The sequence below is a fragment of the Oncorhynchus nerka genome, linkage group LG10, assembly GCF_034236695.1.
Source record: "Oncorhynchus nerka isolate Pitt River linkage group LG10, Oner_Uvic_2.0, whole genome shotgun sequence".
Taxonomy (NCBI): domain Eukaryota; kingdom Metazoa; phylum Chordata; class Actinopteri; order Salmoniformes; family Salmonidae; genus Oncorhynchus; species Oncorhynchus nerka.
Window position 1 is genome coordinate 55,421,044 of NC_088405.1, and position 12,418 is coordinate 55,433,461.

The 12,418-nt window shown below is 42.5% G+C and overlaps 1 protein-coding gene across 1 annotated transcript; it reads right to left on the reverse strand.

Moving 5' to 3' along the window:
* Positions 1–1,790: 1,790 nt before the first annotated feature.
* On the reverse strand, positions 1,791–9,864 carry LOC115135660 (cofilin-2-like). The gene is made up of 4 exons (XM_029670561.2): positions 9,757–9,864; positions 3,064–3,374; positions 2,888–2,964; positions 1,791–2,781 (listed from the first exon to the last, which is right to left on the reverse strand). Exons 1-4 carry the CDS (start codon positions 9,757–9,759, stop codon positions 2,669–2,671), a joined length of 504 nt encoding a protein of 167 aa, XP_029526421.1. The 5' UTR covers positions 9,760–9,864; the 3' UTR covers positions 1,791–2,668.
* Positions 9,865–12,418: the final 2,554 nt, after the last annotated feature.

Below are 12,418 nucleotides of genomic sequence, written 5' to 3' on the forward strand. Positions count from 1 at the left end.
AATAGCCTTTAAATTTGAACATTTGGAAAGTGTGTGTACTAGGTGTTAGCAATTGGATATGTAGATGGGTGAGCCGGTCAAGGATCGATTCAGACTAAGTGGTAAATTTTATGACAAGTAAACAGTTTATTCAGAGTGAAAACATCTGGTACACGTAAATACGGCTCTTCCGTTAGTTCGTTTTGGAACAGCAGGCAGAGAGCGTAAACAGTCAGCACAGCTCTTATATACGTCACAGAAAGTAGGTTGACCCTAGGAAGATCGGATCTCCGGATTGGTTCAGCTGGTTGTAGTCTGTAGTCTTCTGCCATTGGCTCAGTTGTCTGTCCATCATCGTATGATCTTCTTCGGGCACACAGTGTTCGGTTAAAATTAAAAGGAGATTGTGTGTAATGTGGGAGCTATCCTGTAGGGGACCCCACAGGCTTTACTGTGAGTTGTAGCCATGTAATTAGCAGTAAGTTAGTCACCTGCATACGAAATAGCAATTCCTTACATAGGCTATTTGATTGAATTTACATGTTAAAGCACTATAGTATCACTAATGTGTCGAAATGGAACCTGTTTCGGTCTTCAGTCCTTTTTAAAATTAGAATAGATGGGCTATATGGGCCACTGTTATAGGTTGAATGTGAAAGTTATCAGCCTCGTTAATGGGATGCATGTCTACTGAATTTGAGAAATCCCCCCTCTACTCAATTTAGAGCCGCTACTGCGTTGCAGCCATGGCATACTTTTTACTAAACAGTATGCGATGAGTAAATAGTATGCAGTTTATATATGTAGTACGCTAGTACGGGTATTCCGACATGGCCAGTCAATCAGGCAATTTAGTATCAGTTGGTGTAAGTCACATTAGGCTGAAGCTACTGCCCTGGATTCAAGGGCTCGCACTTCTGCCAGGCTTTTGGGAGGTCGGGTGGAGAACTGTCCCAACGCTCTGGCAGCTTTAATAGCTGGGTTAAGTTCTTATGTGGCTTATGCCTGGAGCCGAAGACTACAGCTCTCCGAAAAAGAAGACTCCATCACTAATGGGGATATACTACTTAACCAAAAATTGCATGCCCTGCACTTTACATTTAAGTCATTTAGCGGACGCTCTTATCCAGAGCGACTTACAAATTGGTGCATTCACCTTATGACATCCAGTGGAACAGTAGTGCATCTAAATATTTTAAGGGGGGTGAGGGGGATTACATTATCCTATCCTAGGTATTCCTTAAAGAGGTGGGGTTTCAGGTGTCTCCGGAAGGTGGTGATTGACTCCGCTGTCCTGGCGTCGTGAGGGAGTTTGTTCCACCATTGGGGGGCCAGAGCAGCGAACAGTTTTGACTGGGCTGAGCGGGAACTGTACTTCCTCAGTGGTAGGGAGGCGAGCAGGCCAGAGGTGGATGAACGCAGTGCCCTTGTTTGGGTGTAGGGCCTGATCAGAGCCTGGAGGTACTGAGGTGCCGTTCCCCTCACAGCTCCGTAGGCAAGCACCATGGTCTTGTAGCGGATGCGAGCTTCAACTGGAAGCCAGTGGAGAGAGCGGAGGAGCGGGGTGACGTGAGAGAACTTGGGAAGGTTCTTTTCCCCCACTATTTCCCGCCATTATAGCTGTGTGGGCTATAATTATGTGCACTGTTAAATGTAAAAGAATTTTATAAAATGCACCATGAATAGACTAATAATTTGCTAATATATTGATGCATCCAAATAGACTCAGTTCAAAAATGTAAAAAAATAAAAAACTCACGCAGGAATGGACAGTTAACCATAGGCAAAGAAAACATGTGACAGGCAGCAGCTAGTAAATGCATTTTCTTTATTTAGACACAAGGAGACAAAAACAGAACACCCACATATACATCCACACTTTACTTGCTCTCATAGGCTTCTTCCAACTTGAGCCACCCACACTATGACATACCCCTGACTCCAATTGATCCCTGTTCTGAGATTTTATCATGAAAAAAAAGGAATGCATTTTTGTTTGTACACAGCGCATTTACCGTTTGCTCAAAGGTTTTGGAAATAATAGAATAAGGTCACATTTTGGAATTTTATTTTTACTGGAAGCATGCTGGAAATATTAGATTTAGCTAGACATGCTAAAGAATAACTAATTTGGCAATACAGGAATTGCCATCAGATTCATGTGAACAAAGTGCTTAAATTAACCCAGTAGGTTGGTCATAGGCTTGCTCATTAGTTTCTTTCATCTGCCTGATCCAGACACCCCTCCATTAAACAAGAGACCTAACCAGTACTCATCTGTTTAAAAAAAAGGTCATTCTGTAAAACCCATTTGTTGGAAAATGCAAGGGCAAATTTTCTTCCATTAGATATCATTCTTCATGAGTTTGGAAATTGCAAGGCCAATCTCAGAAATGGTAACAAATCTTGATCCATTTTGTCATAATCCTTCATCACAAATTGCCATTTAAGACATGTCTGTGTTCTTCATTGTGACAAGTGGAAAGATGACCATAATTTTAAACATGAAACAGCATACTTGATTTTTCTCCACACAACAAAATACCCCATCCCAACACCCTCAAATGTGTACTCTAAACCCCCTCACCTAATTCCTTAACATTCTGGTATGAACAGCCATACCCACAGGATTTAAAATTCGTTTTTTCCCCCTTTCCCTGTAGGCCTCAGATCATACCCGAGATGGGATTTATACAGGCCCACCTTCAAGGGTGACCACTGACGAGCCTCCAAGCTTCTCTGCTAAGGTTCGCCGATCTTTGATGTCCTCCAAACCGTTAACTTGCCATTCATGCTTGATACCTGCAATTGAGCAAAGTGGTCAAATGTGAAGAATGAAGTACCCTAGACATACCCACACAGCAGTTGAACAGTATTATGATTCTTTCAACCTAAAAACAGTGCTCACCTGTGAATTTCTTTTTAATGGCGTCCTTTGAGCTGGCGTAGATCATTTTGCTCTTCAGTGGAGCACCATCTGGGGCCCTGCGATACACAGAACAGGAGAGATGACCACAAGGTTCTGTATTTCTAGTTGTAATCAAATTTACTTTTTAAACCCAGTGCTTAACAGTTGACACGCACCAGAAGATGAAGACCAGGTCCTCTTTCTTGGTCTCCTTGGTCTCGTAGGTAGCGTCATAGAGGGCGTAGCGACAGTCATCTGCGGGCAGCATCTTGACAAAGTGCAGGTAGGGATCTGCAATGGTAGTACCCACATCGCCAGTCAGGATCTCTTTACCCGATTCAAGGACGATGTGTTTCTTGTCCTCGCTCAGGCAGAACAGCACCGCCTTCTTCCGCTTCTTCTTCTCGTCCTCGTTCGCCTGGGCCTTACGCACCTTCATCTCGTTGAAGACTGTAATAACTTCATCGGTCACTGTCACCCCAGAGGCCTAAGGAGAAAAAACATCTTTAATGCATAGTGTACCCAAGAGACCCATGCATTCCATAAATCACTATCTGCCATTGCACTGCTAATTTGAGCATCTTACACCTGCACTGTCCATATCAGTTGACTTTACGGTGCCAGAATAGATGAGCAACTGTCATCAGGTACAGTGCCGTCAGTAAGTATTCACAGCCCTTGACTTATTCCACTTTGATGTATTACAGCCCGAATTCAAAATATGTAAATAATTTCCCCACCCATCTACACACAATACCCAATAATGGCCAAATGTAAACATTTTTGCTAATGTATTGAAAATTAAATACAGAATTCTCATTTACATAAATATTCACACCCGAGTCAACACATGCTAGAATCACCTTTGGCAGCAATTCCAGCTGTGATTCTTAAGGTAAGTCTAAGAGCTTTGAACACCTAGATTATACACTATTGCACATTATTTTTTTCTTCAAGCTCTGTCAAGTTGGTTGATGATCAGTCTTGCCATAGATTTTCAAGCCAATTTAAGTCAAAACTAAGCCACTCAGGCACATTCAATGTCTTGGTAAGCAACTCCAGTGTATATTTGGCCTTGTGTTTTAAGTTATTATCCCACTGAAAAGTGTCTGTTGGAAAGCAGGCAACCAGGATTCATTTAGTATTTTGCCTGTGCTTAGCTCTATTTCATATCTAAGCATCCTATCTTTGTAGTGACTAGGTGTATTGATCCAACATCCAAAGTCTATTTAATAAATGCACCATGCTCAAAGGGATATTCAATGTCTGCTTGTTATTTACCAGTAGGTGGCCTTCTTTGCAAGGCATTGGAAAACCTTATTGGTCTTGGTGGTTGAATCGGTGTTAAAAATTCACTGGTTGACTAAAATACCTTACAGATAATTGTGTGGTACAGAGATGAGGTAGTCATTCAGAAATCATGTTAAACACTATTATTGCACACTATTATTGAGTCCATGCAACATATTATTAGAGTTAACTTCTTCGGGCTAGGGGGCAGGATTCGGAAGTTTGAATGAATGAGGTGCCCAAAGTAAACTTCCTGTTACTGTAAACTGCCTAGAAGCTAGGATATGCATGTAATTGGTAGTATTGGATAGAAAACTAAAGTTTCTATACCTTAAAATAAATGTCTGAGTATAACAGAACTGATATGGCAGGCAAAAACCCAAGGACAATCCATCCAGAAATGTTTCTTCCCCCCAGCTCAACCTTGATTCTATGGCTGTCAATGGGAATAGAAGAGGAATACCTCCCAGATTGCATGTCAGTCTTTAGAAAGAGTTTCAGGCTTGTTTTTTGAAAAATGGGCTAGAAGTGATAGTTTTAGTAAGTGGCTCCCATTTTGGCTGTAGTGTTTGTTGCGCGTTCCGGTGAGGGCGCGTACTTCATTATTTATCTCCAGTAATGGTCTCTGGTATTCTCAGTCTTAAACCGTATCATTTAGTTACATATTAGGGTACCAGAGGATTGATTAGGAATGTTATTTGATATGTTTGGAAGAAGTTTAATTTGTATGCATTTTGAACGAGGGAAACCGGTGCATTACTGAGTCAAGCGCACCAATGAAATACTTTTCTGGGATATAAAGGACTTTATCGAACAAAAGGACCATTTGTTATGTAGCTGGGACCCTTGTGATTGCAACCAGATGAAGATCTTCAAAGATAAGTGACTTATTTTATTGCTATTTCTGACTTTTGTGACACCTCTGCTTGGTTGGAAATGCTAGCGGCACGTCTGGCCCAATTAGGCAAAGTATTACGCCTGGACTTAGGTTTGCCATAAAAAAAATTAATACGGGTACTTATTTACTCAACATCTTAGCTTTAGTTTTTAATGAAATTGTAAAAACATAATTCCAATGTTTTGACCATGAAGAAAATAAGACTATTCAAAGAACAGGATGCCCACTCTAACATTGTGTTTGCATGTCCTCTTTTCTCAACCAAAGAAATAGTTACAGCACATGGTCCATTCTTTCTTATGGTGGTTGTGCTGAAGAACCCCATACCCTTTGAGCGGAGGTAATGTTAAGCCCCGTTCACATTACCCATAAGCACTCAGTTAGGTTACATTACAGTAAACCCCGTACACATCGTTATGTAGCCCATTTCATTGTGCTGCAAGTCATCTTCCTGGTGTCCTGTCCCGCTACTGAACAGACAAGTGTCGTGTTAGTAACGAAAGATGGAGTAAAAGCATGTCCCGTTTTGGGAGATTCCAAAATATGACCGTTTCATTCAGAACTGGATAAACATACCATTTCAGGTGATAAAACATAGCTTTGTATAGTTACTTTTTCCTCAACTTGTTTTCATAAATGTATAGCAAGTCAAGCGAGTTCGCAATGCAGAGCATGTATGACATCCGGCGCAAATTAACGGTGTGCTTATGGGTAACGCCTTGTTCACATTACCCATAAGCACTCCGTTACAGTGCGACGGATGTCATGCATTTCAATGGGGACATCCACAGCGGAGTGGAATCGCAAAGCACCCTTATGGTTGAAGGCTCCGCTGCGAGACGGCCACCACATACTGACATTTGACAAAATTTGCGACGTCTTCAGTCCAGCCAGAGTCAGTCAAAAACCTGGAAGTTAAAAAACCACAGATGAAAATGTGGTTTTCGGTGATGGCTTTATGGAATAGCTACTAACTCGTAAACAATGACCCATTCCTATAAGTGAGTACTATTTTAATAGTAATGTTAAAATACACATTGGCTGCTAAGCCAATTCTATTAAATAGGTTTGTGGTTTAAATACATTTTTTTTTTACAGCATGTGACTGGAACAAGCTGCAACAAAACCTCAAACTGGACGGTTCTCAATCTCTTCATTCAGACTCAATCATGGACACTTACTGACAGTTGTGGCTGTGTCACGTGATGTATTGTTGTCTAACTTCTTTCCCTTCGTTTCATTTGACCTTTATTTAACTAGGCAAGTCAGTTCAGAACAAATTCATATTTTCAATGACGGCCTAGGAACAGTGGGTTAACTGCCTGTTCAGGGGCAGAACAACAGATTGTACCATGTCAGCTCTGGGATTTGAACTTGCAATCTTTCGGTTACTAATCCAACGCTCTAACCACTAGGCTACCCTGTGCTGTTGTCTGTGTCCAATATTGTTTGTACCCTGTGCTGCTGCCATGTTGTGTTGCTGCCATGCTGTGTCATTGTCTTAGATCTATGTAGGGTTGTGTTGCTGTGATTTTTGTCCGATATTTTAATTTAATGAATGTTATATGTTTAATCCCAGCCCCCGTCCCCACAGGAGGCCTTTTGGTAGGGCGTCAGTTCTAAATAAGAATGAATTCTTAATCGACTTGCCTGGTTAAAAGGTTTTAAAAAATGTCTACAATCTACCCAGCTATAAAGTTACATAACGTAATTAAACAAAAGGTTTTATTATCACCTGAAACTATTTATTCTGGCCATACTTTGCGTTTATTTTGGGAGATTGCGATGCCAAACGAAAGGCACTGGGGAGTCGACTAGAAAATAAGATTCCTCGACCGTCAACTGCCATGTCTGGGTGTCAAGTTCAGGAGTCAATTGCTCGCGGAATCTAAGATTCAATATTTCCGCATTGGTGGCAACTATTTTGCGTAGTTTACTTCGAAAACAAACTCTTGTATCTTCCACAGCAAAGAAAGAGCAAGCTAGCGAGTTTGAGGGAGATGGGAGGGGCACAGACTGTGCATGGGTAATCAAATGAAGTAGCTATAGAAACGCTATATTTCGCAATTTCTTGGCTTGCAATGTCTTGCGCAAGTTCACTAAAGTAGGGACTATCAATGAGTAGGCTGAGCTATTCTACACGCAACAGATCGACGACCAACCACACCAGCATTTTCATTGCGAAGATAAAGAGAAGGCTAGGCAGAGAGTCAGAACCGTGCGCATAGGCTATAGCTCAGTCATCTGTATCTATCAATGAAAATGGCTAAGCTAAACGTCATAGTGCCAGTGAATTGAAGTTGAAAATCGCCAAATGTGTCAGTTTAATTAGACATAATGTGCAATAAAAAGTATATCCTATAGCTTTTAATGAAACCCTTGCTTTCTGTTTAAGTTTTAGGTCAGGGCTCTCCAACCCTGTTCCTAGAGAGCTACCTCCCTGTACGTTTTTGCTCTAACCCCAGCTGTAACTAACCTGATTTAACTCAACCACCTAATTTATTAAAGCAGATGTGCTAGGTTGGAGGAAAAACCTACAGGATGGTAGCTCTCCACAAACAGTTATGAGAGCCCTGTCCCAGTATAGAGAGAGCCCAGTATAGACTTTACGTCCGTCCCTCCGCCACGACCTGGGCGCGAACCAGGGACGCTCTGCACACGTTAGTCACCCTCGAAGCATCGATACCTATCGCAGAGCAAGGTCTCAGAGCAAGTGACGTCCCCGATTGAAACGCCACTAGCGCTAGCCATTTCACATCGGCTACATAGGCAATTGATCGCAAAGCAGCATCCTTGCTAACCTTTTTGGAAATGGCAAGTGCAAATACGGTTAAATAGCTCAAATGAGCAGGATGTGGGGCATTGTTATTAGGCAGGACGTCTACCATAGATGGACCGCTACAATAATGATTATGATCACACTTCAATGTAAATATTATGGGGAGACCTATACATTTGGCAGCCAATCACGAGTTACCAGTGAAGCCTATTGTAGTCTAGACATGACGATGAAATATCTTCACGTCTACAATATTCAAATCTAATTTTATTTGTCACATACACATGGTTAGCAGATGTTAATGCGAGTGTAGCGAAATGCTTGTGCTTCTTGTTCCGACAATGCAGTAATAACCAACAAGTAATCTAACTAACAATTCCAAAACTACTGTCTTATACACAGTGTAAGAGGATAAAGAATATGTATAAATCTACAGGCTTCCGTCATAAGTCAATTAAATTTGAAAAAATAATTAATGGGAGCAGTTTGGAAAAACAAATCATGTGTGAATCGTCCTCTGGAAGCTTTGATAATCATTACAAAACCAAAGTGTAGTAATACCAGTCTGAATATGGCAGAGAAAAGGCTTATCAGCATAGAGTGCGCCGCATCATCCTATGGGATCCGTCAAGGCCGCACACAGAAAACATGACTGAAATATTGCAGTTCCTACACATGACCTTCAAGATTCAAACCAAAGATTAATTTCATAGGCAAAATGGCAGCATCGTGTTCATGTCAGTCCTCTAGGAAGACTACATTTGTGTTCTAGAAGGACTGTGCAATAATGAGGTGTGTGTGAGCACATCCGTTTCAGTGTGTTTTGGGAGTAGAGCTAGAGTGGTTGGAGTCAACTCAAATCCTGGAGTCGTGCAACTACCTAGAATCGGAGCGGGTCGAGAGTTTCAATTTCATTGGTGTCCTCAAACTATCATAGTCCAAACACACCAAGAGAGTCGTGAAGTCCAGGTCCACAAGGCTCCCTAACAGCTTCTACCACCAAGCCACAAAACTGCTTCACAATTAATCAAACAGCCACCCGGACTATTTTCATTTGAGACACCCCCCTAAAGATGTACGACGTAATGAAATAAGTCACGATGTATACGAGGAACAATGTGAACAAGGCTTAAGAAACACTGGCGCGCAAGTAAAGTAAGAGGGAAATTGTGACTGTGTTCCATGGCTTCCTAGTTTGTGCGTCTAACCAACCCTCAATGATCACTGAAATGTTTTAAGACGTAAACACACGCAGTGAGTAATAGACGCCACCGAACAAAGTCCATGGACGTATTTCATCTTCTAAGAAAATTGGCAGGTTGTTAGTTATGTTACTACACTTCCTTGTACTTGCAGTAAGGGTGGGGTCAACTGGAACAGGCGGTAGTCACCGGTACTTGTAAGGCTAACGCTTCAACAGCTATCTGGCACGGCGTAGCTCTAACATAGCAGTTAAATTCAAAGGCAATACAGTAACGTTTACCTTATCAATGCCAATGGTGGATAGCGTAACGTTAGTTTGCTAACATTTTTTGCCGTCTGTTTAACAAGAGGCCTAACCGTTAACAAGGTAGCGACACGTTAGCTACTACCAAGGACGCCAACATGCACTAGTTCATGCCAGCGTTAGTCATGGATAAGATGATATGCCGAGGGGCTATGTTAATTAGTTAACTCTAACAACGAATGACAATGCAATTGAAGTTAACGTTACAAGCCAGTTCTTAAATGTGTGCTACTAGTTAGCTATCCAGCCAATGGTCATCGATTGTGAAACTATGGTGCGAAATAAAATCACAATTTCAATGTTCAACGGGCCAAGTAAGTACCCGTCCCCAACACAGCTACTGTGTATATTTAGAATAACTAAATTACAGCCATTTGAAACAAACGTAACGTTACCATGGTTGGGTCTTTTGTTTATCCGCGTCTGAAAAGTCGTTCCTCTTGAGCTCGCAGCCTCGCACACCACCAGAGAAGCAGACCGTGACTGACAGGGGCATAATTTTCACGGAATTACGTTTATACCGTGGCCACGCCCCCACTACGGTGGTACGGATGTGAAAACAAATCCTCAGAATCTGCTATTGGCGCGGGAGAGAGAATATTACTTTAGTGGTGATGAGAGGGAATATTACTTTAGTGGTGATGGGGAAACTCAATTGAAATCATTTTATAGCTGCGGTGTATACCTTTTTGGGCGACCCGACCAAATGTACATAGAGTTGTGAGTTATAGATCTGTCATTCTCACTGAACGCAAGTCTAAGAAGCGGCACTATTTCTATGCTTCCCTTTCTTAAGGTGCATTTTTGCATCTTTTATTTTCAGTTTTGTACACCAGCTTCAAACAGCTGAAATATTTGTGGTTTGGATTGATTCTCTGGACTTTACGTGCTTGTTTTGTCACATCGGCTGAAATTAGGCAAACTAGCAACCAGGAACTGGCGGAACGATTTCACCGATATATATATATATATATATATACATACATACAGTGAGGCTTAGCAGAGAAATAAGAAGAAACCCCCACACTGCTCTTGATAGTATCACTGCTCTTTTAATACACTTTACGTATCGGCCTCAATGCCTTCGTCAGAGCTTTCACAAAATACAATTGAATCATTTTTAGAATGTGGCTGTTAATGTAAGAAATGTGGAAAAAGTCAAGGGGTCTGAATACTTTCTGGAGGCACTGTATAAGTGGGATGAAACAAATTGGCCACGTATCTACCGCTAGCGACATGTGATACAGGTGACCGGTGAAGCGTATACTGCCCAGTGGGAATTACAACACCGTTGCACCTGTCATCCACACCGGCTTGATATTACATTAGCTAATTGGCATGTAACGGCGACATCCAGATGGTGTACTATACTACAAGTTATTTCTCCCTTTCCCATAGAAATAAACATCACTTTCTTTTACAAGTTTTAATTGGCGCCATGCTGTTGTTGTTGCCAGCATAAACGAGGATCACCAGGACGACTGACTGAACTAACTCCATTCGTCTCCACTCGACTCTCAACTGTGCGACATACGTCATCAATTTGGGCACCAGGCGTGTCCGTATAGCCTCTCTCCATTGGCACCCAATTCAAATTTGCCCCAAGCTGGCGTTGTTAAGTCAAATCAAATCAAACTTTATTTGCTTCATGCGCCGAATACAACAAGTGTTGGCTTTACCGTGAAATGCTTACTCACAAGCCCTTAACCAACAGTGCAATTCAAGAAGAAAATATTTACCAAGTAGGCTAAAATAAAAAGTAATAATAAAAAGTAACACAATAAGAATAAGGAGGCTATATACAGGGGGCATCGGTACCGAGTCAGTGGGGGGCTGAGTGACTATGTATGGGTAACAAACAAACAGCAAGTAGCAGCAGTGTACAAGAGTGGGGGGGTTATCAATGTAAATTGTCCAGTGGTGATTTTTATGAATTGTTCAGCAGTCTAATGGCTTGGGAGTAGAAGCTGTTGAGGAGCCTTTTGGTCCTAAACTTGACGCTCCGGTACCGCTTGCCATGCGGTAGCAGAGAAAACAGTCTATAACTTGGGTGACTGGAGTCTCTGACAATTTTATGGGCTTTCCTCTGACACCGCCTATTATATAGGTCCTAGATGGCAGGAAGCTTGGCTCCAGAGATGTACTTGGCCGTTCGCACTACCCTCTGTAGCACCTTACGGTTAGATGCCGAGCAGTTTCCATACCAGGCGGTGATGCACCCGGTCAGGATGCTCTCGATGGTGCAGCTGTAGAATCGTTTGAGGATCTGGGGACCCATGCCAAATATTTTCAGTCTCCTGAGGGGGAAAAGGTTTTGTCGTGCACTCTTCATGACTGTCTTGGTATGTTTGGACCATGATAGTTTGTTGGTGATGTGGACACCAAGGAACTTGAAACTCTCGACCCACTCCACTACAGCCCCGTTGATGTTAATGGGGGCCCGTTCGGCCCGCCTTTTCCTGTAGTCCACGATCAGCTCCTTTGTCTTGCTCATATTGAGGGAGAGGTTGTTGTCCTGGCACCACACTGCCAGTTCTCTGACCTCCTCCCTATAGGCCATCTCATCACTGTTGGTGATCAGACCTACCGCTGTTGTGTTGTCAGCAAACTTAATGATGGTGTTGGAGTCGTGTTTGGCCACGCAGTCGTGGGTGAACAGGGAATACAGGAGGGGACTAAGTACACACCCCGGTGAGGCCCCAGTGTTAAGGATCAGTGTGGCAGACGTGTTGTTGCCTACTCTTACCACCTGGGGGCGGCCCATCAGGAAGTCCAGGATCCATGCAGAGGGAGGTGTTTAGTCCCAGAGTCCTTAGCTTAGTGATGAGCTTCATGGGCACTATGGTGTTGAACGCTGAGCTGTAGTCAATGAACATCATTCTCACATAGGTGTTCCTTTTGTCCAGGTGAGAAAGGGCAGTGTGGAGTGCGGTTGAGATTGCGTCATCTGGGGATCTGTTGGGGTGGTATGCGAATCTGAGTGGGTCTAGGGTGTCCAGGAGAATGCTGTTGATTTGAGACATGACCAGCCTTTCAAAGCACTTCATGGCTACTGAC

Excerpts from the sequence above, each read along its gene's own strand:
- LOC115135660 (XM_029670561.2), bottom strand. Across the intron at positions 2,965-3,063 it reads GACCTGGTCTTCATCTTCTG|GGCCCCAGATGGTGCTCCAC; the intron begins GTGCGTGTCAAC and ends TGTGTATCGCAG. Across the intron at positions 2,782-2,887 it reads CATTAAAAAGAAATTCACAG|GTATCAAGCATGAATGGCAA; the intron begins GTGAGCACTGTT and ends GCTCAATTGCAG.